The following is a 26723-nucleotide window of genomic DNA, read 5'->3' on the forward strand; positions in this document are numbered from 1 at the left end:
ATGGAATTAACTTTTAATGACTATAAGGTGTTTAATTGCATTTTTCTGACATGCTGCATGAATCCAACGGGGCCAAAAGTATTTTACTGCTGGTATTTGTACTCTGTGTCTGATGCATCTCACTGCAGTATCCAACATGAGTCAGCCACCATTGAGGGATTCCAGTTGCTAAACAGATAATCCAGTTGCACTTGGTGTACTGGATGTGTGTTTCAGCAACAGTTCTGCGTTTTTGTATGTTTCTTTCATGTGTGCACATAGCCAATGAGAACTGAATGGTGTACACTGCCATTGTGTAAAAACGGAAGATTTCTATAAAAACTGTCCACGATAGGTTTAATTACAGGTTATTCTTGTGATTAGCAGCCAAAAATCTGCAAGATTAACCCAAAAGGGTTTAAAAAGCAAAATCTTTCTTGTCCTTCACTTGTCAGATAAAGACAGATTCTTCACTAAGGAGTTAATTGGGTAGAGCTGATGTAGGGTGGTAAGAATTTTAAATAGTAAAATATGTTCTTACTTCTAGAATTTAGATCCTGCAAACTTCATGCATTGTTATTTAAATTTCCTAATTTTGGATCGAAGTCGGGGTATTACAATGCAGTAATTCATTAAACAATGTTGTTCATATCTCAACGTTCTGATATAAGAAGTTCAGAATGGGTTTTCATTAATGCAAATATAAATAAATGATTTTAATGCCATTTTTCCTTATTAATAAGGGCATAGCTCAATAGCCAATTTTTTAAAAATATAGTATTCTTTTTATATTTTTTTTCAGACCAGCACCATCCTATTTTTGCCATACAATCAGCTGCTGCTCTGCAATAAAATGAAACGATTGGCACATGTCAGTCACAGACGGACTTCTTTTCACAATATCAGTTTTTCCAATAAATATTTTTCTGTGGATTTTTCTTAAAAAAAATTATGCAGTGGGGTTGGGTAACAAGAGCAATGGCAGTAAGAGTAGCTTTAAGTTATCTAACAATATCCTGCCCATGTTCAGGTTTCAGCTGTTCCTTGAATAACCCCCACCTGTGGTGGCAGTAAGAGAGAAGGCAATTGTGTGCCATTATGCAGATGTTGGGCCTTGTATCATGCCTCTAAACAGGCCTTTTCAGAGTAGAAAGATGTGCTTTTGTGTCCGTTTTAAAAACATTGGGAATGGTAATCAGCGATTAATGTAATTAATCCAAGATAGGGCAATTAGTCTGCCGGGCACAAAAGCTGCAGTCACCGACACTAAAATATTAGGAACTTGCTATGTGTAAATTGCCTCATAGCCCAAAATTGAACCATCACCCGGCTTCTTCACCCACATCATAAAGTGTGAGGAACACAGTGCAGGAAGCAACCCAACCATTAAATGAAAATACCCGTGAGGGTCTTTTGCTGCCTTCTTTGAACCACATTGCCCAAACATGAGGCAACAATTCAAATGTCGGCAAAGGATTTTGAAAGTTGAAAGGCTCAAAATGGTGTCTTCATTCTTCAGCTTCCTTCTTTCCACCCCTTTGGAGGCAGAGGGGGTTAAATAAAGCCTTCTGAAGCACAATCACGTTTTCCTCTTTGTTTTATTTGCTACAACGAATTACAGCAGTGGCTAATGAGAGGCACAAAGAACCAGCAACACGCTTGCATGGTAAAGCCTGCTTGAAGAAGAGAGCAAGCTTGGTTTGGCATGGAAGGCAGTGGGGCGATTCAACCCCCAACGGGCAGACTCTGCCAGCAACCCCGTGGGGGCGGCACCACCAGATCCAGTGGAGAGGTGTACTTGTTGTGCCCGATACATTCGCTATGATTGTACAAAGAGATATAAGCAATTTAAAAAAATCTATTTATAAATTACAAAGAGCGGTCTTAAGGTTTTGTTTTTTCCCCCCCAGAGATGAGAGGCAACGGCGTGTGAATAGAAGAAATGCATGAAGAGCGATTGGGAATTTGACGGAGTGTGTGTATGTGTGTAATTGGGAGAGAATCTGCTCAGTGGAACAGACTGTGGAACATCAAGGTAGCAGAGGCAAGGAGATGCTTTGGGAACTCCACCTTTTCTTGCTTTCCAGATCCGTCCACCAGCTCCGCACTGTAAGACCCAGAACAGGAGAAGAATTCAACTTCTACCATCAGGCATCTTACTGGGATTTGGCTTCCAAGGGCTACGAGCATGATCTTTAAAAATCATCTAAAACATAACACGCGGTTATGTTCCTTTTCATAACAAAACCACAAAAAACAAAATTTCCATAAAACCAACCCCAGCGCAGCTGCTAAGTCACGCCAGGAGCAGACTGCACACACATCTTCCCCACCAGAGGAGAATGGTTGGATGACTGGGATAAAAATAGTTGGTTTTCTTTTTTTTAAAAGAGGAATTCAACTCAGCTGCCATCCCTGCCAAAGTGGCATTGTAATATGGCACAGTGTTGCAAATTTGCAAGCCGTGATTTATCAGTGTGTGTGTGTGGGGGGGAAATGTTAAAATGCTTTAGTTTTACATATGTGGAAAGCCCAGTAGCAAATCTGAAAAATTTATCCATGCTAGCTAAGAAAAATCATGCCATATAATTTGGAAATCAGCACAAGTCTTTTCCGGCCATCTCATTTCTTGTGATTTTTTTGTGGCTCCTTGAAGCATCATCTCCTCACAGTTTCTGTACCGATCTTTCTCCTTACTGTACAAAGTAGTCTGGAAGTCATCAAAATGCAGATCATGCAAATATCACAGGATATAGGTAGATAGGCTTTGTAAATCTGTTTTGGAGTACAGATTAAGAATTTCCTTGCTACAGCATGCACACAGTCCTAGAACTTGGTGGAGCTGGAGAGCTTTGCTCTCCACACCAGATCGAAGACCGGAATGCAAGAAAGGCACCAAACAACATTCATGTTAAAAAGGAGCAACTAAAGCGACGGCATCCATAAAGGTACTCTATGAAAACAATCTGCCCTTTTGGATTGGCTGCACAGAGTGGAACGAGCCAAGAAGAAAACACAAAACGGATTCGGTTTTAAAAATTCAGAGAAACAGAGAGAACAAGGAAGGCATGGCGAGATAAATCATCGGCAATCACAGTACACGAGGATTTGCAAAGAGATGGGATGAGATGCTCCCTCTTGGAGGATCAGCTAAATGCATAGTGCTCAGGAGTGGATTCCCCCCAATGTGGGAAAAATATAAACATTGCAAATAAAAACTGTTTTGGCCACTGCATTTCTCCACTTTTTCGTACCCTTGTTCCGGAAAATGGCATTTGAGAGCCCTACTAGGAGAATTAAGACAGAACTCTAATCTCCTTTATCACTGCTATGTTCCCCACTTTGAAGACACCCATGGCCCTATCTGAAAACCTTTGTTTCAAAGGAGGTCATTTGCCCATTATCTTCTAGGAGAAATACTTGGCCCCTCCAGGCTGTCTTCCTTGTATCTTTTCACCTAATGCTCTGACTTCCGTTCAGGCAGCCCTTTTTAGCTGCTGAAAGCAACAGCTCGGAAGACAGCTATAAGGAACACCATCCCCAACAGAAAAATAAAAATAAAAATGAAAAAGGCCCATTTCTTTGGTCATGAGAAAGGCAGCGTATGGTTTTCAGTGCCAAGAGAAGCATGCAAAGTGAATGTAGAATGTGAATCTTTGTCCATCTTCCCTTCAAAAAAACAAAAACAAAAAAAACCAATCAGGGGCAATTTCTCTACCCCTATTGGTTTCACGTGGAAAAAGAAGATTTAAGAAACACAATTCTACGATTGCTTAAGAAAGCAAAAACACTGAAAAAGCCCATCCAGCGGAAGATGAGCCTGGAATCTTGCAGTGAAGGGTGGCGGCAGCAGTGGTGGTGGTAGGGGGTCTTCATGCCAACTCAAGTCCTTGGATCGTGGAGGCACTATGGAGACTAGGAGCTGTTTTTGTCATCTTTTAAATCGTACCTGCAAGATAAGCAATGATGTTTGGGAGGGAGGGGAAAAAATCCCCAGAAAGCCATCTCAAGTTGTAAACCAAGTTGCCTGGGAAAGCAGAATTTCTGCTTCTCGTTCTCCCACATTCTTATGTATGGGAATGCAGACAGTCCTCGGCTTACGATGTGTCACTTAGCAACTGTTCAAAGTTACAACAGTCCTACCTGGGTGGTAGGTATGTCTTGGATTCAAAGTTCTGAAGAAGTCACACACACACACCAGTCACACAACTGCACTTTGGGGACTCGGCAACTGGGGCTGCATTTAGGCCTGCTTGGGGCTACCGGCAGTCATGTGGCTGCATTTTACAAAGGTTTTGCCAAAAACTGGCATATTATTTGTGTTTTGGTAAAACCAGCCCATAGCAAACGTTGAGTTAATCGCCACCGCAAAAAGGTTGTAAAGTCAGGCTTGGTCACGTGACCAACCCACTTTACAACCTTCACGACTTATGACTGTGATGGGCAGGCTCCTTTATGAAGTGGTGCAGTGGCCTAGAGGTGGAGCTCTCGCCTCACAATCAGGAGGCTGTGAGTTCAATACTAGGTAACGGCAGGTATTTCTCTCTCTCTCTGGGCACATTCAGTAAATATCAGCTGCGAACTCTGCATCAGCGACAGGAAGGGCATCCAGCCAGTAAACACTCAGCTCCATTCAGTTGCCCCGACTCCACCCCAAAAGGAATTATGGGGTCATTAAAAGACCAAAATAAAAAATAAAAAATGGGCAGGCTCCATTATGGTCATAACACAAGGACTACTTCTAGTGATCTGTTATCTCTTTGGAGGCAAGGGAAGCGAGGTGAATCCTGGTGCTTAGGAAAGCTTCACATATGATGTTGTTTTCCCTAGAGCTTATCTCCCTTTCCTTGAAACTACATGTCCATATTTTATATTTCTCTTGCCCTTCTTATAGCAGTGGTCTCCAACCTTGGAAACTTTACAACTTGTGGACTTCAACTCCCAGAATTCCCCAGCCAGCTAGTGCTTGTGCTGGCTGAGGAATTCTGGGAGTTGAAGTCCACAAGTCGTAAAGTTCCCAAGGTTGGAGACCACTGTCTAATAGGAAAGGATGCTCAAAATAGCCCTACTTTTTCCAATATTCCCTACTTGGCAAGCAGGGCTTTTTCCACCATCAGCATCTTCTGCAGCAGGGTCAAAAAGAAATATGGCTGTCATGGCATGGTAACATTGACACATTTACAAAAGAGATGGGCTTCAATCAATCAATCTGCTGCAACTGTCAATCTGCTACTTCCTTTTCGACACCACGGCCACCAGCATCTAATGTTATTGAATGTAGATAAGTAGGCTGACTGCCCATCATTTTCTCAGCTGCTTTCTCTGCAGTTCCAGGAAAGTTCCTGCTTTTGGATATTGCAGGTAGCTATTATGCTAAAGAACAAAGATGGTTGTGGCGTTTATTTTGCTCTGTTCGCAGAATTCAGATCGAATAATGAATTTCAGTATTGTTTTAGCCGGTGGTAGATTTGCTAGATCTACTGAAAGTTACTTTGAAACTGCTGGACCGAAAGTAGCTTTATGTTCCACTTGTGGCCTTCCCACACATACACGATGGGAATGGGAATGGACCAGACTGGACAAGTTTTTGGTCTGATTCAGTGCAACGTCTATTCTTATCACAACTGGCAAAGATTAAGAAGGAACAAGAATGCCAAGCTTGGCCTTGGCATGTGGGAAACAATTCTATCTAAAGAGCCCATTGATAATGGAATGGATGGGAATCAAGTTGTTGAGAGAGTAAAGGGGAAAAGTCTGGAAAATTGCTCAGGGTGCGAGTCCAAAAAAGAAATAACCAAATCCCTTTTGGATAGGTCTCTGACGCATGCATCCTACATAGAGGATCCACAAAATACTTTTCTATCTACTCTGCAGTTCCATTTCAGAGCAAGATTTCCCCCTTATCAGACCCTGCGAACTGATCTTCCCACCAGGCTCAATCCAGCTTCTCCTGCTTAGTATCTCTTCCCCTGTAGTGTTAACGTTTCAGAGAAGAGGATATGGGGGAAGAGAAAGGATGACCCATTCTTAGCAGTTGCTTCAATCTTTTCCCAATGTGCTTTTTTTAAAAAAAAAATAGCAACTGGACTTCCTTGATTTTTCTTGAAGACATTTCACTTCTCATCCAAGAAGCTTCTTCAGTTCTAACTAACTGATGGGGGATGGAAAGGATTTATACTTTTTGCAGTCAGCTAGGGTCATTGGGAAGACATAAGTCACCTGAGGACATAGATTAACCCCCAGGTGGCTTAAAGGACCCTCAGTGTGTTAACGATTGGCTGACTGCAAAGCGTATAAATATTTTCTATTTCCCATCACTTAATTGGAACTGAAGAAGCTTCTTGGGTCAGAAGTGAAACGTCTTCAAGAAAAATCGAGGAAGTTCCACTTGCTGTTTTTTTTGTTTTTTTTTAAAAAAAAGCACCATTGGGGACAGCCATGACCTGGATGAATTACTAGACATTTTCTTCGATCGTATTACAACTCTCAACAGGTGGCTGCTTAGAGAATGTAACTCTCAAGACTTTCCCAGCTGGGTTGTTACAGAATAAGACTCCATCGCTGTAGCTTTTAGGGTGGATGTTTGTTCATAAGACTCTGCATAATAAAATGAGTTCCCAAAAAACCCAGCCTTGCTCCCCAGAAGCCCTTTTCAAAGAGGACAACACATGAGGAAAACCAAACACCCCAAACCACGCAGCTCTGTTACAAGACCAGTTTTCTGCCAGGTCGCTGATCTTGGATCCAATAAAGGATATAGAAGTGGAATTGAGTTAGCATTTATTCAAGACGTCCTTGGTTAATTGTTCTTCTCCTATACTTACCACTGGGCAGCACCTTGCGTGAGGTCCTTTTGGGAGAGGTCAACGTGTATCTGGAAGAGACGCAAAGGAAGGAAAGTCACACCTGCCTGGAATTCTCCTGGAAGATGATCCGCCGCTATTAAAGGTACAAACACAGCAATGGCAGCGTTCCATACCTTTCCAATTGGCTCTCCTCGGGACATAAAAGAGACACTGTTTTTAACATAGGCCTCCAGCTTCCTCCGCTGGGCTTCTTCCGGAGAGAGATCCCATTCAAACCTGTTACAAGACCAATGCATTGATTGGGCAGTTACTGCTTTACCGAAGTAGCCTTTAAAAATCCTTAATGATCCTAGGTCCCTTTTGGATGGCTTAGCCTTAGAGCAGGGGTCTGCAAATTTGGCTCTTTTAAGACTTGTGGACTTCAACTCCAATTCTGGGAGTTGAAGTCCACAAGTCTTAAAAGAGCCAAGTTTGCAGACCCCTGCCTTAGAGGTATAATGAATGAAATAAAAGGGTAAGTGCCAGGGTCATTCAACAAAATTTACCTCTAATAATTTACCTTTTAATCCCCAGAATTGTTGCATCCGTGTGCGTTTCCCTGTACTCTGATTGGACTATGGCACTATCAGTAACTTGAAGAACAGAAACCCAGAGTAACGTTTACTTTGCATGAATTAATTCAATGGGAATTCATGCGCCAATCATGGCTTAACTCCTTCAGTGTATGAACACTTTTAAAAATACAAGGAATAGCAAATGTTGCCCTAATTGAAAAAATGGGCAAATGGATCGGAAGGATCGGTTTATGTCAGTGAGGTTCCCAGATCCCTACTATGTATTCTTTCTGGTATCGAAGGTGACCTTTTCAAGCACACCCCTTGCTCCCATAGTACTGATTTCTCCCTTACTTCTCATTGAACTCGGGATTCAGAGTTTTCTTCCGTACAGTAGTCTTTTTCTTGGTGACACGAGATTTGTCCGGCAGCAGGATCAAAGAGACGTAGGGATCAGGAGCATCCCTGCCGTTTGACTTGAGGTTCCTGGAATGTGGTCAAAGGAAATGGCTCTTTGAAAAGCAAGTAATCTATCTAAATGGAACAGGAGTCTCCAACCTCCAGCCCATGGCCCAGTGCTGGGCTGCAGCCCATTCAGAAACCGGGCAGCGGATGTGGCGGGTGAGTGTGTGCGAAGCTGCATTTGTGAAAAAGGCACACGCACAAAACGATTCCTCTCACCCACCCACCCCCGGCGACTCCCATTTCCTCCGGTCCACTGAGCCAAAAAACTTGGAGACTTCTGGTTTAGAAAGTAAATAGCTAGGGATCATTTTAAGATAAGCTTGGTAAAGAAAATCAACTACTCAAACAAAGGGAAACCACATTTATTTAATAAAACAAGCCCCTTCCCTTCTCATCCATCTATTTTATCATCCTTTGTTGAAAAAAAACATAAGCCACCTGTTCTGAGTTGATGGCAGGCCACCACAATATTCAAACACAGGCGTTCTTCCAGAGATGATCTATATTCAGAAGGACTTACCTATTATTTTATAATGTTCCCAGAGAATCTGTTGGTGGAAAGTACTAGACATCCACTAATACTCTTTTGAAGACAACAAAGTCCACATTTGGGATAGAGAGGATCACCGGTTTGAAAGAGCAGTAAAAGAGCAGGGGTGAAATGCTACCGGTTCAGGAAAACCGGTAGCAATGGCGGTGGGTGGTTCGGAGAACCGGTAGCAATGTCAACGTGAGGCTCCGCCCACCCGCCTGGCCATTGTTACTTCCTGGTTTTAACCAGGAAGTAACCTTTTTTTAATTCTGCGCATGCGCAGAAGGGTTTGTGCATGTGCAGAGGGTCCGCATGTGCACATGACTTCCGAACCGGTAGGGAAGGTAAGTAGATTTCGCCATTCATGTTAACTTTGAGCAGCCGTCTCTCAACAGAGAAGGAAGGATGAAACACCAACTATCCTCAGCCTGCAACACAGCCCTTGCAGCACAGCAGTTCCAAGAAGATTCCACAACCTATTGTACTCTGATTCAGTTGAGCCTGAGGGCAAAGATTAACCCACTCAGTGGCCTCAAGAGCTCTCAGGCAGAGTGCTAACAACCAGATGACTGCAAAGAAATGTATCCTTCAATTCCCCCTCCCCCACTCCCCCACTGCTATCCTGTCACAACCTATCCTTCCATCCCCTCATCATCCAGTCTCAACTGTCAGTACCTATCCTTCCATCCCCCACCCATCCCCTGCCATCACAAAGGATGAAGCATCTCAGATGAGAAGCGAAACGTTTTGTTCTTCAAGGAAAAAAACAGTCTAGTTGCCTTTTGAAAAAGCACCTTTGAGACAACTATGATCTGGACGACTGAGAATCTCCACAGACCCCGAAGGCAGTGATCAAAACAGAGCAAAAATTGCCAGCAATTAGGGGGAAACGTCATCCAAAATGATGGTTTAGAACAGGGGTAGTCAACCTTTTTATACCTATAGCCCACTTTTGTATCTCTGTTAGTAGTAAAATTTTCTAACTGCCCACCAGTTCCACAGTAATGCACCATGTATCGTTATCTGCGCATGCCTCTCGTGCATCGTGGATTGGGTTTGGGGGGCGCCGGCTACCAGCTCTGCTTGTCTGTTACAGCTGGGTGCTGTGGGGGGAGATTCGCGAGCTATTCTGGGATGAGGCTCTTTTGTTTGCGGTTGCACAACAGCGCCATTTAGTTTCACTTACGTAACCTGAACTAAACTTATGCGCAGGTGATACAAATAGTATATTTTCAGAAATTTAAATTGTCACGGGGAATTTTATGAAAACCTAATGAAAATGTTTTTAAATAATGCTATGAAATTTTTTTAAAAAAGTCAATTAAATTAAAAAAAAAGGAAAGTGCTTCAGTATCAGACAAAACCCCTACCGCCCACCATGAAAGCTGGAACGCCCACTAGTGGGTGGTAGGGACCAGGTTGAGTACCACTAGTTTAGAATGATCTCCATGTTCTTTAGCCAAAGGAAAAAGATCTAAGCAATCATTCTGGAGGTTCATACCAAATTCACTTTTTGTTTCTCCTTCCCTCAAACAAATCCATCCTACGGTTGTTACCTGCAGGCATGTATGATCACGATAAGTTTCCTTGCATCCATGTTGTACCAGACAGTCATGTGCAGTTGCCCCAGAGGCGTGTCTGCTAGCTCCAGATTACTGCAGGGCAGAAAGACAGAAGGGCAGAGCAATATTACAGAAACTCAAAAACAAAAAAAACTTGGTCTGGTGTGAGGAAAAGGGGGAGTATTATTACACCCCTTAGTAGCACATGCAGCTTGAGAAACATAATGCAACCATAAGGAACACTGAGGGCAACGGAGAGATGGACGGGAAGATGCCATTTGAAAAATCAGAACCGACAGGATGGGGGGGGGGTGGAGGCGTAAAGGCAGGAGGGTTTGTTCTCCAAGTGGCAAGAGAAACGTGGAACTGAGGCAGCAAACTGCATCGGCGATGAGAATGGTGGCAGGTCGCAGTGGCGGCCTATGTAAGGCAGCTATGAGGAGGACTGAAAGCAAAAGCCAGAATGTTTTCTGCAACATCTGAGGACTGCAGGGGGAGGAGTAAACTTGCTGGAATTCCCAAAGCCCAGCTGAGCAATGTGCTGCAAGACAAAACAGCAGAAGAGAGCTCACCTTTTAAAGCATCAAATTATTACGTACATAAACAGCAAGCGTTGTCTCTCCCTTTCTGGTAAAAAGCTCCACTCAACCGATCTGCATTAACAAGAGGTTATTCAAAAGCCCACAGTGCACTGCCTTCTGCGTCCTAGGTTCTGTCGACCCTGACTGGATTTCATGGAGGTCAGCTTTCAATTTCCCCCTCCCCGCTAAACAGTTTCCTCAGGGGAGACGGGCCCAACATCACAGAAGTCATCTCTGAGAACACAGCAGCCAGAGGCGTGAAAAGACATTTAGGACTGAAAATCAGGTGAAAAGGGGAAAAATAGAATTTCAAGGGAGGAGTTACATTTTCAGGCTATTACACTCAGCATTGATTCGACAACAGGGCAGCCTTTTTGCCCCTTCAGAGGCTCAGAGGAAGAACAGGGGTAACCGGTGCATGTACAGATACCCAGGGAGGCACACAAACCAACCTTTTGCTTAAGGACTGTCAGGTTTTTTTTAAGTAATAAAATTTATTTTTATTTACAACTTTTATATAGTACTATAGTCTCCTGGTAGTGACTAGAAGAATCTCAAAACAATAACCTGCCGATTTCTTACAGTAGAAATAGCAGTAGCACGTAGACTTATATACCACTTCATAGTGTTTTGCAGCCCTCTCCTAAGCAGTTTAGAGAGTCAGCATTTTGCCCCCAACAATCTGGGTCCTCCTTTTACTGACCTTGGAAGGATGGAAGGCTGAGTCGAGCTTGAGCCGGTGAGGATCGAACTCCTGGCAGTTGGCAGAATTAACCTGCAATACTGCATTCTAACCACTGCGCCACCACGGTTAAATGTATGGTTAATATTTAACAGAATCTTGCAAGACTCAAAGCATTTACGCCCTTCCTCTCTTTTTAGTCTCTGGAAAACTAAAGAAGGTCCTCTAAGCAGTTTACAGAGTCAGCATTTTGCCCCCAACAATCTGGGTCCTCATTTTACCGACCTCGGAAGGATGGAAGGCTGAGTCAACCTTGAGCCGGTCAGGATCGAACTGCTGGAAGTTGACAGAATTAGCCTGCAATATTGCATTCTAACGACTGCGCCACCATACCATGATTGTGGGGAGAAGCCAGGTGTATGTGTGTGTGTGTGTGTGTGTGTGCGTGCGCGCAAGAAGGGACTTTGTGCAACCTCTTGCTTAGGGGTTGTCAATTTCTTAAGAGTAGAAAGCCAGGGAATGTTTGTGTCATGTCTGCCTGTGTGCAGACACATATTTTACTGGTTTCCTGCTGTTACTAGCATCTCATGAACTGGATGGTAACCTAAAGTAGCGTATGCTTCATTTATTTGGAGCTGCAGCGGATTAGCACAGCAGTCTCTCGAGAAATTATCTTGAGAGGAGAAGAGAATTTCTTCAGATCCAGAATACTTGGCTTTGTGCAAGAAGGGACCGTAGAGCACTCAACCCAAAGAGGAATCGTCTCACCCATCTGCAAGGATTCTGTATTCTATGCAAGGAGTCCTCCTTACCTGTTGGCATGGGGGATCCGCTGGCGCAGCTCTTGCAAGGAGCCGGAGTCTCCATCCTCTCTGATATACAGCTCAGTCTCTGACCCTTTCTGGGAATTCTCCTCATATTCATCCCCTGCTGCAGCGTGGAAAGCCTCCACCCCCGAGTGCTGAGAAATCAGAAGCTGTGGAATTGAGAGCAAGGCACTTAAGAGTCTGCTCCGCCATAGTCCAGACTGGCTTCTCCCCGCAACCCCACTCTTAGACCTTTGAGGTAGTCCAGACAAGAAGTACAAATGGAGCCTCAGCATTATGGTTACTGTAGCACTTAGCAACAGCACTTAGACTTATATCCCGCTTCATAGCACGCTACAGCCCTCTCTAGGTGATTTACAGAGTCAGCATATTGCCCCCAACAATCTGCGTCCTCATTTTACTGACTTTGGAAGGATGGAAGGCTGAGTCAAGCTTGAGCCGGTTACAATCAAACTCCTGGCAGTGAGTAGTGAGTTAGCCTGCAATAACGCATTCTAACCACTGCGCCACCACAGTTAAATGTATGGTTAACATTTACCAGAATCTTGCAAGACTCAAAGCATTTACGCCCTCCTCTCTTTTTAGTCTCTGGAAAACGAAAAAGTTCCTTTCTAAACGTTTCTCACACTTCCCCCCATATGCAGACTGTGCTGCCTCTTATCAAACAATTGCCATGGCTGCAGGTCTTCCTCCTGCCTCCCAAGGCCATTCCCCCACACCATCACAGCCACTTACCCCAAGCTGTACTCGCATCAAAATCTGGCTAGCAGGACCAGAGTTGCTGAGTTGGAACCAACGGTCTAGGATGAGCTCTTCTGCAGCTAGCAGTTGTGACAGTGGGAGTGACAGCACACCCAGGCTGTGCCCATCATCCTTAACCTGTGAGGTAGAAATAAAAAACAGATGGCAACTGTCTGTACCAGGAGGACAACTGATTTTCCCAAGGAGCCCCATGAGAAACTGGGACTACTGTGGAGAGACGCCGCCCTGCTCCCCACCAACGCTGTGGCCAGAAAGGGACAGCTGAAGGACCAGATGTAACCCACAGGCCGTAGAGTGCCCAGGTCTGGTCTATGCATACAGCTGTGGAGCAGAGAGGCAGAAGGTATGAAGGAATCTTCTCCTAGCTTCCAGGCTTTTGAGTTGGAAAGAGGCTGCCCTCATTGTATCATAAGGAGCATAGCTTCTGAGAAGGTACAGTTGAGTCTCCACTCCCTTTCCTTTAAGCTGCAAAGAGATTATTCTCCTTGCCTCTTAAAAGACCCTGTGGGAAGAGAAACGCGGTCGTGAAGACAGTCTCCTCTCCCAATTTAAAGATTCTTTGCAGCACAAGGACTAGCTTGTTTTGAGGTTTTTGGCTCAAGGATAAAGATGAGCCAGCTCTGCTTCCCTTCAGCAAGCTTCCCACTCTAGGGAATTCAATGAAAGCCTTGCAAATCTAAGCTGTTATGCACTATAGCCTTCCCAAGCACCATAAAGGATAGCAGAGCTGCCTATCACTTTTTGCATTTCTTCAAAATGCATATAAATAAACCACATGCTACCTCAACTTTGGCCATTCAGTTTCTACAGCACTCTAAAAAATTACTTTCATTTTATGTCCTTTTTTTTTACAGAAAAAAATACTTTAAAAAATTCATTAATATAGTAGCCAAGCCACATTCGGAAATATAATTCTTGAAGGTACTACATGTTAAGAATTTAAGGCATGCCACTGATAGAAGTTATATTCTGATCATCCTTAAAGTTATCAGGAGGTTAATAAAGACTAAGAGAACTTACCATATTTTTCGGAGTATAAGACGCTCCGAAGTATAAGACACACCTAGCTTTTGGGGAGGGGGGGGAATCTGCCTCTGCCTCCCAGCAATTTGCCTCCTTGCAGCAAACAGCCTGTTTCAGTTTAAGCTTCAGCACAGCCTGATTAGCACAAGCAGCTGATTATCGGTTGGATCGGCCTCCCAACGATCAGCTGTTTCAGGCTGCAGGGATTGCCATAACCTATTGCTGCCTCTGCGTGCCCCATTTTCGGCCTCTGCACACCCTGTTTTCAGCCTTCGCTTGCCCCATTTTCCGCCCATTCCAATCCCCGCCATCCGGAACGGGCAGAAAATGGGGTGTGCAAAGATGCGGAGGCCAAAAATTGGGCACGTGGAGGCGGCAATAGGCTATGGCAATCCCTAAGGCCTGAAACAGCTGATCATCGGGAGGCCAATCCAAACAACAACCATCTGCTTGTGCTAATCAGGCTGTGCTGAAGCTGAAACTAAAACTGGCTGTTTGCTGTTTGCTGCAAAAAGGCAAATTGCTGGGAGGCAGAGGCCAAAGGCTGGGGGCCGGCGGGTGGGCTGGGCTACATTTGGTGTATAAGACACACCCTAATTTTCAGCCTCTTTGGGGGGGTGGAATCCATTTTATACTCTGAAAAAGATGGTACTTGCTAATTCTCCCACCTATAACAGAAGTATATTCAGAACAGTCCATCTATTGTTGTGGCAGGTGGAATGCCACAATCACATTGCTTCAACAACTTGGTTTCCATGTTTGAAGTTTCAATTGCCACTATCAAATCAAGGGACCCAAAAGTTCTCTTCAGTAGGATAATCAAGTAAGTGGAGTCCCACTGTTTTGGTTTGGTGAAGCAGAAGAGAATATTTGTTGGGAAGAAGTGCCCAGGACACCTACCTGCAACTCTAAAGATTCTCCATGGGGCCTCTTGATAAGGAAGGAGAAAGCTTCATCCCACATGGGCTCTGTTGTCTGAGGGCAGACCTAAGGGCAGAGACAAGCCTTACATTTAAAAAATACAATAGAAGAGAAAGATAGCATTTGCTACAGCATGGCTTAAGAACCCAGGATATGACATCCAATCAAAATAAAAAGAAGTCAGTTATAACTCAAATGAAGCATGGCCAGACAATCAAGACTGATCTAACATGGCAATATTCCAGATTATGTCTGCTTTAAGAGGTAGACAGAGCTGTTTTTCTCTTTGATATAATGCTTTTCTTTCATGGTTAAGTAATCTTATATAAAATATCCATCAGTCCTTAATTAAAAATTATCAATTGCATAGTGGAGTTTCCAAATATTTCTTTTAAAAAAAAGCCTCCTTCTGCAATCGTTCGCTGATGGCAGTGCCAATCCCTATTGTAAAATCTGGAGTTTTGGCCATTCCCTTTCCTCACCCATCACTTGTTCTTCTGCCTTCGCAATGCATTTAACATATATATTTATGATAACCAATTTGAGTCAGCCCTATTTTATTTCTTTTGGAACCTCTTTTGGAACCAACAATCAATTGCTTTGCATATTTAATATGGAAGCTGAGAGATCCAATCTTGTGCGGCTCTATCGCTAGAAAACATTCTCTTCCAAGTTACCTAGGAAATCTTTATATAAGAAAATGCATATGTGTGTGTGCACATCTATTCATATGCCACAAACCCCCCCCTTTTTTTTCTCCCCTCCGCCTTCACTTCACCGTATTTCTTAGTCCCCTCCAAGGAAAGAGAGGTGAAAAATCACTGAGAGGAGTTTCCTAATGAAAGTAGTAAATTAGCAATTGCCTGCTAACTGCAGTATGTTCTCCTCCTCTGAACTAGTTGCTGGAAGGAAAAATGAGGGAAGAACGGGCAAAAAATGGATAATGAACTAACACGCCAGAACTGCTTCTGGAACTGATCGTAAATTCCTAGGCTGAATAATAACATTTTATTTGTTATTTCTAAAAGCACATACATGCTGCCTGGCTTCTATTTTAAATCCACCACTGTTCAGTCAACACTGTACTAAAAAACTCAAAGGAGACCCTGGATGTATTGTATTCCTTACCCCCTTACTCTATTCTAAAGCCATGATTTATTACCCCACTTTCAGCATTATTGTTCCTTTCTTCTCCTTGTCATTACCTTCGTCTTATAGGAGATACCACGGACAGACAGGTTGATGTAAGGACTTGGCGGTTTCGATCCCTTGCGGAGCTGGCAAAAGTGGGAAAGAAAAAGTTGGTTGATATTCTGCTATTAAGGATATTCACAGGATGGCCCATTACAAAGACTTTTGTGCATTGAGGGTGCACAGAAGCATGTGGTTAATTTTAGCCTGGTGTCTCTCTGATATTTCAGGAGTATTCCGCCACAGGGACAGCAGAAGAGAAGTATTTGCATGTAGAATTGTCACTGGATGGATTGGGGAGTCATGGGAATTGAAGAGGAAGAATTACTATTATATGAGTATACTTGATAAATAACATCATTCACTGCCACCTATGCAACATCCCATCTATATACTATAAAACTCTCACTATCGTGACCTTTAACTGGGCAAAATGGTTCATCGGAGGGCAACAATTTTTCAAGCAATGTACTTCAAATGGGCTAACTTACAGAATGTGTCTAAAATCCGGGACCTCCCAAGGAAATAAACTACCAACAAAATAAAATTTGGGAAAGTTGTGGCTGCCTGCAAGGCTACTGGCTGCTGCTGCAGTCATGTGAACTTCATTTTTAATGTTTCATAACAATTTCCCAGCCTGTCTTGCAATCCCTTGCTCCTTCTCCCACCCAACAGCAGCCATTTACCTGCCTGCTAGGAAGGGAAGGGAAGGGAGAAGGGAAGGTTGATGCTCCCTGTCTCAATGGGAACTCAATGGGGAAGCTGGCAGAAAATCACTCATGCTCCCACTGCTTGGTCATTCTGTTTCTCTGTTTAGGTAAGGAATCTTTGAAATGATGACCGATTGGGGCACAAATTGTCTACTATAAGATAAAGACTTGCGCCAATCAAGCTTAGCTCCTAGTGAAATCATGGACACGTCCATACAGTTTTCAGTATGAAATGGCTTGCCAGTACCCTCTTCTAGGAGGTCTAGTATATAGTCTAGGAATGTGATGGCGAACCTATGGCACGTGTGCCAGAGGTAGCATGCAGAACCCTCTCTGTGGGCATGCGCCATCGTCAGCTGCTCTTCTGGTTTCTGGTGTGCACATGCGCGCCGGCCAGCTGGCCTTTGCGGGTGCCGGAGCGCCAGAAAACAGCCTGAAAACTTTGCCATCACTGATCTAGGAATTTCTTGGCAGTCTCCCATCCAAGGCCTAACCAGATCTGAGCCTCTTTAGTTTTGGGGGAATCAGCAGCTTGCTGATAAGGTTACACTAAAGCTCATAAAATCAGGTGCAGTCACATAGTGATCTGTTTTAACAACTGGCACAACTTATGACTGTAATTCCAGGCTCATTTACAGTCTTAACTCAAGGACTACCTGTATACCGTAGGGCACGAGATTGATAAGGACTAGATTAAAGCAAGCGAATACAAATACCTCTGGTGGCTCAACAGGCTAATGCAGTCTGTTATTAACAGCAGCTGCTTGCAATTACTGCAGGTTCAAGTCCCACCAGGCCCAAGGTTGACTCAGCCTTCCATCCTTTATAAGGTAGGTAAAATGAGGACCCAGATTGTTGGGGGCAATAAGTTGACTTTGTATATAATATACAAATGGATTAAGACTATTGCTTGACATAGTGTAAGCCGCCCTGAGTCTTCAGAGAAGGGCGGGATATAAATGCAAATAATAATAAAAAAAATACATACACACACACAACACGATCAAAGGAGGAAAGTATCAGATTTCTTTCATCCTTCCTAGTATGTTCCAGTTCAGCTACCAAACAGCTTTTGCTGTTTGGAACAGGGCTAATCTCTGGATTAGCTAGGCTCTGAATCAATGGCTGAGTGGGCTCCGAATTCAGTTTTTCCTGGTCCATGAAAAACAATGTTCCAAACTCGTTTCTGCTAATGTTTTTCTCCAGTGTATTGCTCAGATGACATCAGCAGCTCTTGAGTTTCTGGTCATGGATTGTTTAGCTGCAATAGCCACTCCTAGAACTAAGGGGCATCTAGTGCAGGGAGAAACGTTTTCCTGGTACTCACTGGCAAGTCAGCTGCTCTGTCAAGGAAGACAGAGAGGAGGGCAGAAGACAGTTCTTCACTCTTTGGGGTCTGAATCAAGCTGTTTACTCTCAGAACCTGGAAGAGGTGATCAACAGTTAGGACAATATTTAAGTATTTTACCACCCACCATTAGAGGACATTTTGTAAGAATATTGATGGATGGGCTTATTTCTTCCACGTGTTTCTTTCAAAGCAACAATTATTATACATTTGGTAACCCACATCATGCAATGGCTCATCACAAAACAGCCCTTTTCATATTCAAGGGAACATGCCCCAAGCAGGAAAAAACTGAGGTGATGATCAGTTGCTAAGTGGTTGTTTGACTTCGCCCACCATCAAAGCCAGGGAGGTGACCGTGAGAACAATTCCTCCCAACTTCAGAGTTTAGGGCCTGGGGGTGACCCATAATCCCTCTCGCAGCTCAGCGTCCCTCAGCTGTCTGGCTTTGATCACAGTTATGGCAAAACAAGCAAAGCCAAAGGAGAAGACAGTTTTGTTGATTCCCTATGAAGGTGTTCAGATACTGTGTACAGATACAAACCACCTCCAATTCTGGTTTTCACCATGCTTTTCATAACCCATCACGTGAAGAAGAGAAAAAATAAACAGCCCCTTTCACAACATGCTGATTTGTTCTCCTAGATAAGAAAATCTGAGAATGAACCATAAATGGTGGGAATGGCATTGCTGTTGTCATTGCATCTGAATAGTTTAACCTCTTTAAAAACGAACTTTCTTCCCCACCTCCCAATTCTAGTCAATGTCACATGGCATTCTCTTTCTGAAAGCCTCCATTACCTGCTCCAGCTCTGCGGCACTGGGTATAGGGGGCAGGCACTCCAGTTTCACGTGGAGGCGTCCTGATTTCACATCTTCTAGGGGGAGCCACTGCAACAAGGAGGTAAGAGTGTTTGGTGGCTGATCAGCATGTCCTCAACCCTCCCCACTGCCATTAAAAGAGTTTCCTTTAGTTTAGTTCTTGGTCAGATTTATATACTTCCTTTAAGACCTCAAGGTGAGTCCCATGGGTATCTTCCTTCCTTTTACCTAGACAAGAACATCCTTGCAAGGCAAATTGGGCTGAGACAGAGCAAGTGGTACAAAGTCTAAGGGTAGACGTGAACCTGGGTTTCCTCAGTCTCCTCACATCTAAGTGTAGACATAAACCTGGGTCTCCTCATGTGTAAGGGTAGACGTGAACCTGGGTCTCCTCACCTCTAAGGGTAGATGTGAACCTGGGTCTCCTCATGTCTAAGCGTAGACGTGAACCTGGGTTTCCTCATGTCTAAGGGTAAATGTGAACCTGGGTTTCCTCAGTCCCAGTCCAATTCTTTATCTGTTTCCACACGCAATCTTACCTCATCCACAAACTTGTTGATTAGCACACGCTTCAGAGGAATCTTGCACCTGGGGGAAGGGGAAAGTTACAAGAGTCACAGAAGTAAAGAAAGGTCTTTCTTCCTTTTTCTTCCTCCTTATCAAAAGTAACCTTACTGGGAGGTGAGTGAGAGGCCCAACTCCCTAGGGTTAGTCTGCCAAAAAAAAATAGAGTAGACAAATGTGGCTGTGAGATTAAATCTTTAGGAAAGGAATAGGGAGATGTAACAATCCCTCTTCTGTTCCATGCAGAATCTGGGATATCTAAGTGCCTTCTTTGGCTTCCCATTCAGAATGAGGGAGCAGTGACCTTCTTTTTGGTCCAACTTTTTTCCTGGCTCTAAACTTACCTCCCCAGGAAATCATCTTTGTCGACATCTTTATCGTACAAGTCGAACTCTACTTCCTGTCCTGGGATGTTACTCACAATGACCTAGAAAAAAAAAGAGAGCTGTTGTACAGAAGAAGAAAAGCCGGGAGCGGTGATCGAAAGAGGAGTCTTTAATGAAACAGGAGTGAAAGCCAATATTTGCTCTGATTCCAGCTCTCAGTGGATTCAGTGTATTAAACCAACAATGAAAAAGCTAGGAGGTGGAACCTCATATCCTGGAAATTGGCCCTACTTCTTTGCAAAGAGAAAGGGTTGAGATTCAGTCATTTGTTTAGTTAATTAAATGGTTAGATGTATCTATCCAGTAAAATAAAATAAAGAAATATCCCTTTCTCACCTTCTCATCTTTCCTATTACCTTCTATTGATATCTATGATTTATCACTTTGTTGTATCTTATGATTAATGATTGTAGCTATGATCTATGCTATATGACCTATCACTTTGCTGTTGTATGTAGACTGAGAGTTTATGCATCGGAGACAAATTCCTTGTGTGTCTAGTCACACTTGTCCAATAAAGAATTCTATTCTATTCTATTCTATTCTATTCTATTCTATTCTATTCCATTCCATTCCATTCCATTCCATTCCATTCCATTCCATTCCATTCCATTCCACTCTTTCAATTATCAATTCAAGATTCATGTTGTGAGGAAGGCAGGGATTAGCTGCATGCTACTTATTCCCTTTTGCAGATGAGAACATCTACCCAAGCTTGATAGATTTCAAAGTCTACACAAGGCTTTTGCATGAGAGACTGTCAAGAAATCTAAAGATTATAAGCTAATTTGGGAATTTAAAAAAAAATCCAACAGCAAACCCTAAATTAAAACATTCATGAACACATCAGCGGCTGATTCTTTTTCTCTATCTTGCTGATTGTGAAAAGAGATTTTTCAGCCCTGGTTTCTACTTTGCTACGTATTGAATATAATTTCTTTAAAGTTTTGGTAATAAACCAAGGTCATGCAGGGAGAATGATACTGCTTAGAATTTCTAACTTGCAAATTCTTTTCAACATGCCAATGGGAAAAAACAATGGAAGACATATTCTACTCCTGATTACTCCTGCAGAGGCTTCATGGATGGGGGGAAAATGGAAATCATCAAATAGATAATCCAAAATTACATGGATTTTGGTTATTTGAGTTTTGTTGTTGCTGGGAGAGCATTAAAGAAAAAAACAACCCTATTATTTTCCAATGAGATTTGAATTGCTCTGGCATTTGGGGCCATGTATAAAAAGCACTGAAAAAAACTGAATCCCTCCTGGAGTTACAGGGGATGTCAGAGTTTGATTTAGGCACTTTAGTTGCCAGCTCTGAAGCCATTTCAGAGCAAGGTTTCCAAATACTCCTCTGTGACTATAAGACAACTTTGGATGAGTGACAAAGCTGGACATATATAATAATAGAATAGAATTCTTTATTGGCCAAGTGTGAATGGACACACAAGGAATTTGCCTTCAGTGCATAAGCTCTCAGAGCCCGTTTTTTTTTTTCTTTGTTCTGTTTGGATTTGTTGTAAATACATTCAAATGAACTTTGATTCCAGAAATACAGACTCCTTTACTATTTGATTGCTAAAAAAGGTACTTTGGGCATGATGTGTTTCAGAAATCAGACTTGACCAATATTCAGTTAGTCATATTTGAAAAAGAATCTTTTATCTACTTTCTTTTTTTTTGTAAAAAGTTTTTTATTTTTTATTTTTCTTATACACATATTATAAATGTACATTTTCTTATTCATAGATAATCATACATATTCTCTCTAAAGAAAGCACAAAAATAAAACTTTTTAATTACCTTTGGAGTTGCTCTTCTACCCTTTCTTTCCTTTCATTTTACAACAAACCTCTTTCTCTTTTCCTACCTTCTTCCTCCTCCTCTCCTTCCTCATACCTACTTCCCTTTCCTCTCCCCCACTCCTCTTTTCCCTCCTTTCTCACCTTCTCTCCTACTCTTATCCCCTAACTTATCTTCCTCTCCTTCTCCTTCCTTCCATCCCTCTCTTTCCTTCACCTCCTCTATCTTACCTTCTATTCCTTTGTTCTTTCTTCCTTGTTGTATATTATTTCCCTTGTTTGGTATCCGAGCAACTCCAATCTTCTGATAATATATACTTTCTTTTTGATTTCTTTTCTATTTTACCCAATCCATCATTTCATGATTGTACATTTATAATCTTCTCTTCTTCATCCCCCGTCTCCCTTTTCCATCTATTTTGGCGATATCTGGGTTTCTATTTCTTCATTACCATTTTTCTCATTTATTTTCCATTTATTAACATTGTTTATCTATTTATAGTCTTTTATTTCTGTCTCTTTTCTAATCGTACATAAAATATTTCTCATGTCTTGAAATACACCAATTCCTCTTTATCTTTTATACTTAAAGTTAATCTATTCATTTCCGCACAACTTTTATCTACTTTCTATTGCCCAGATAGGAGCTCAGTTACAAGGTCAGATAGAGTATAAATATATAGTCCTAAAAAATAGTATGATCTATTTCCTCATCAAACCCAACTCTTTGAGGAATCAATGATAAGAGGTCGAGGAGGATATCGTTTTAATATATGCGTGGAAGGAGATGGGGTGTATACTCACCTCGTAGATCTCGCTCCAGCGAGGATTGAGATCTTCCTTGATGACTCTGCTGCGAAACTTCTGGCCTCCCAAACGCACCTTGACATATGGGTCTGACTTGCCCTTAATCATCCCACCCATGAAATTATCCTTGGCAATTAGGTTCTCCGCTTCCAGCACGTGAATGCGAATTACACTCTGGAATTCAGTGAGAGGAGACACAGTTGGCATGCCAGATCTATCAACACCATCATCCAACACAATGGGGCTTAGTTTGGTTTCCATGGATTTCTTAACTCTTCTCTGTTTTAGTTACAGCAAATCAACTCTCTTTAAGCAGGATGGAATAAGGAAGACACTCAATTAAGATTCTGAATGCCCAGATCATTTAGTTTTCCTAAAATCAGACAGAATTTGGCCAACAGCAAAAAGGATAAAGGGACAGCCTTGAAGGACACGAAGAAGAGTTGCTACCAAGGGAACAGCCAGTTAACAGGGCTTGCGCCCACTTCAAGAAATTGGTTTGAGTAAACAACTTAATACAGGCCTCTCTCTAGTTCATACAACAATACAGTGAGAGTAGGAGAAGCACATCTAGACCTGCAAAGTTCTGTTAGGTGGCTGTTACAATAAAAAATTGTTCTGATCTATACTCCCTTAGTTTATTTGTCTGATCTACTTTGATGTCATGTCCAAAATCTATGATACTATGTACTTTGTTAAAAGTATGATCACTATTCTATTTATTAAGATCTGTATTTTCTCTTTACCCACTTCAGAATGGTAAAACACAATGGAATAAAAATCAGAGCAATTGTAATGAAGCAATCTGCAAAATCTGAAGCAGTGATAAAAGGCAATAACAAAACTATCAGACTATAATCAGATACAACTTCCCAGGTCTAGGGAGGAGCAAGCTGTAAAGGGAGCACTGCAATCAGGAACGTGTAAATCTCTTGATTGTCTCTACTGGAATTACAGTGCTTGAGAACTGAGCCTGTCTATCTCCCCTTTTTCTACCCCTCAAATCTGCTTCTCTGATTACAAATGTATTATACCTTGAAATCAGTATCTGTTATGTGGAAAACACATAAGGATGTATTAGGCATGACACAAGTTTCAGTTTTATAGCCTTCTGAAGCTGCATCCTGCATTAAATATCAAATAAACTACTTGTTGCAGATGCCCAGCAAAAAACTTCCAGTCTGCAACTAAAAATCTACTTTCAAACAGATTTGGAAGTTCTAATTGCAGCGAACAAAGTTACTACTATGCATATTGTTTCCTTTTATTTATTTGTTTCACCTTTCTAAAAATGGTCTTGACTAATAAATCCACTTTCCAAAAGACTGTTAAGACTTGTCTCTGTCAATTAGCATGGGGATCTAAGAATGGGATACAAGCCTGAGGGTGGCTGATGGCTAGAGGCCACTCTCTCTCTCTCTCTGCCTTTTAAACTTTGTTAATTTTTGAATGGATTTTAATCTGGATTTTATCAATTTTTACTTGCATACTGCTCAGTCACTTAGACAGTGAGATGGCTGTTATATAAATTTGACTAGAATAATTTAATGTATACTTATTATACTTATTATAAATATTGATATATAAATCTTAGAGTAATTTCATTTATATTGAGCTGTGATGGAGCAGTAATTAGAATGTAGTACTGCAGGCTACTTCTGCTGACTGCTGGCTGCCTGCAATTTGGCAGTTCAAATCTCACCAGGCTCAAGGTTAACTCAGCCTTCCATCCTTCCGAGGTGAGTAAAATGAGGACTCAAATTGTTGGGGGCAACATGCTGACTCTGTGATCCGCTTAAGAGTGGGCTATAAAGCACTGTGAAGCGGAATATAACTCTAAGTGCTATTGCTATACTCATACATATTATTTCTAAGTATTGATATATAAATCTAAATATCAATTTAACTTGATATATAGTATTTATTAATTTAATATCACAGTCAAACAAACAAACAAACAAGGGTTCTTATTTGTGCTACCATAACTATCAAAAGACAATTGCAAAGAACAGTTACTTTCTCCATTGTCTTTCATGTTCAGAGACAATAACTAATCTGCGTATGTGACTGAGCCGTTCCAGGTATGCGAACTTCAACCCCCAGGATTCTTAGCAATAACCAAGATGGCAAGGAAATTCTGGGAACTGAAACCTACAAGTTTAGAGAGTTGGGAAAAGCTGTTATTTTCAGGGCTTCTTGGAGAGTTCTGGCTGGTCACTGTAGGAAACAGGAAGCCAGACTAGAAGACTTTTAGCCAGATCCCACAGTGCCAGCCAAATAACTACAGGAAGCTTATGTTCTTATTTTGACTAACAGCAAAACTATTTATGTTTTCATAGCAGCTGGGTTAGGTTATTTTGGGATCCGTTAAGAAGAGGCTTTGGGGGCTACAACTGAATAGCATAACTGAACTTACGATGATTAAAACTTTGTCCACATTTTCTATAAAAATAGCAAGACTTAAGGAGGGAATTTCATACTCTCCTTTTTAAAAAGTGAGTTGGAATGTCATTTTGACAAGTTGAAGAGTTGCTTGTTCCTCAACGTCTGTACAATCTTAATCACCAAATTACATATGTTTAGATCATTAACATCCATAAAGAACACCAAATCTGGTCTATCTCCGAGTTTGAAGGGATAGCTTAGAACAGGGATCCCCAACCCTTCAAGCCATGGACTGGTATTGATCCATGGCCCGTTAGGAACCAGGGTAGATAGTCGGAGGTGACCGGTTCATGGAAAAACTGTCTTCGACAAAACCGGTCCCTGGTGCCAAAAAGGTTGGGGATCACTGGCTTAGAAGATCCCCTATCTCAGGGGTCTCCAACCTTGGCAACTTTAAGACTTGTGGACTTAAACTCCGAGAGTTTCTCAGCCAGCTTTGCTGGCTGAGGGACTCTGGGAGTTGAAGTCCACAAGTCTTAAAGGGATCAAGGTTGGAGACCCCTGCCCTATCTTACCAAAAGGCATGCCTGACTATTAAGGTTGGGTGGGGAGAATGTGTAGTCTTACCTCAGTGCCAAAAGTAGCATCTGGACTGGCTTTGGTGGGCCGAGAAGGCACATCGACACTGCTACCAAGATGGGGACTTTCTGTGACATTCAGATCTCCTGGGGGACGTGGTCTGGTATTGAAACAGACTTCAGGGGCATCCAGATATAACACCTGAAAAAATTATAATATGCAATGGAAAATCAGGTTAGGCACCTGGGCAAAGAGAAGCTGAGGAACTGCTGACCCTCAACCCAATAATGAGGTGGCAATATCTGTCTCTCATTAGCTACAGCTGCCTATTGCAATCCTGGACACATCAAATTATGGAATGAGAAGTAGTCATTTTAACAATCAAATCCAAACCACTATTAGTACAGGAATGCATGTTAGAAATAAATACAGGCAGTCCTGAAAAATGTGGTTCCAGTCCTTGCTTGAAAACCTTGAAGAGGAGTGAAGAGGCATCCCACAGCTGAGTGAACCACGGAGCCAGACAAAACTCAAGACAAATAGGAGTTTATTTCCGGACATGCAGATTCAAAACAGATATTCAAAGATCTCCAATGCATGATTCTAGCTCGTGGCTAAAGTGACAAAGTTCGCTAAACACTTGAGAAATCCCAACGACCTTGCATCCAGCTCTTCATCACCAAAGTCTGATCTGTAGAACTAATGTTATAAATCTATCAGTAGATCTTATTTAGCCTCTGGTTTCCAGATTTGTATAAATGACGCCATTTCTTGGCAGGCCGGACCTTGGACTTCTCATTGATGGTGTTGGACCAACACATCAGTGGTGGGTTTCAATTTTTTTTACTACCGGTTCTGTGGGCGTGTCTTGGTGGGCGTGGCAGGAGAAGGATACTGTAAAATCTCCATTCCCTCCCCAATCCAGGAGAAGGTTACTGCAAAATCCCCATTTCCTCCCGATCAGCTGGGACTCAGGAGGCAGAGAATAGATGGGGTCGAGGCCAGTCAGAATTTTTACTACCGGTTCTCCAAACTACTCAAAATTTCCACTACAGGTTCTCCAGATCTGGTCAGAACTTGCTGAAACCCACCTCTGCAACACATCAAGTCAGATTGGATGTTGAAGCATAACACTTGGGCTGCTTATATAGCTTAGATATACTGCTCATCCCTGTGGAGTGCAATACAGGTAGTCCTAAACTTACAACCACAATTGAGCCCAAAATTTAGGTTGGTAAGTGAGAAATTTGTTAAGTGAGTTTTGCCTCATTTTATGATCTTTCTTGCCATCATTTGTTAAGTGAATCACTGCATTTGTCAAAGTAGTAACAGGGTTGCTAAGTGAATCTGGCTTCCCCATTGACTTTGCTTGTCAGAAGGTTGCAAAAGGGGATCATGTGACTCCAGACTCTACAACCGTCATAAATGTGA

At 42.3% G+C, this 26723-nt stretch overlaps 1 protein-coding gene across 1 annotated transcript in view; it reads right to left on the reverse strand.

The window, feature by feature from the left end:
- Window positions 1-1558: 1558 nt before the first annotated feature.
- Window positions 1559-26723, reverse strand: part of ESYT1 (extended synaptotagmin 1) — a 79288-nt gene continuing 54123 nt past the window's right edge. Inside the window, exons 17-31 of the mRNA XM_058170692.1 lie at window positions 25341-25493; window positions 22326-22502; window positions 19674-19756; window positions 19305-19353; window positions 18745-18834; window positions 17923-18018; window positions 15900-15971; window positions 14674-14760; window positions 12724-12867; window positions 11974-12137; window positions 9893-9991; window positions 7694-7825; window positions 6959-7061; window positions 6804-6853; window positions 1559-3928 (exon numbers count right to left, since the gene is read on the reverse strand). Of these exons, the coding sequence (XP_058026675.1) occupies window positions 3895-3928; window positions 6804-6853; window positions 6959-7061; window positions 7694-7825; window positions 9893-9991; window positions 11974-12137; window positions 12724-12867; window positions 14674-14760; window positions 15900-15971; window positions 17923-18018; window positions 18745-18834; window positions 19305-19353; window positions 19674-19756; window positions 22326-22502; window positions 25341-25493 (1533 nt within the window). The 3' untranslated portion in view covers window positions 1559-3894. The remainder of the gene's footprint in view (window positions 3929-6803; window positions 6854-6958; window positions 7062-7693; window positions 7826-9892; window positions 9992-11973; window positions 12138-12723; window positions 12868-14673; window positions 14761-15899; window positions 15972-17922; window positions 18019-18744; window positions 18835-19304; window positions 19354-19673; window positions 19757-22325; window positions 22503-25340; window positions 25494-26723) is intronic.

Source organism: Ahaetulla prasina, chromosome 2 (assembly GCF_028640845.1).
Source record: "Ahaetulla prasina isolate Xishuangbanna chromosome 2, ASM2864084v1, whole genome shotgun sequence".
NCBI classification, from domain to species: Eukaryota; Metazoa; Chordata; class Lepidosauria; order Squamata; family Colubridae; genus Ahaetulla; species Ahaetulla prasina.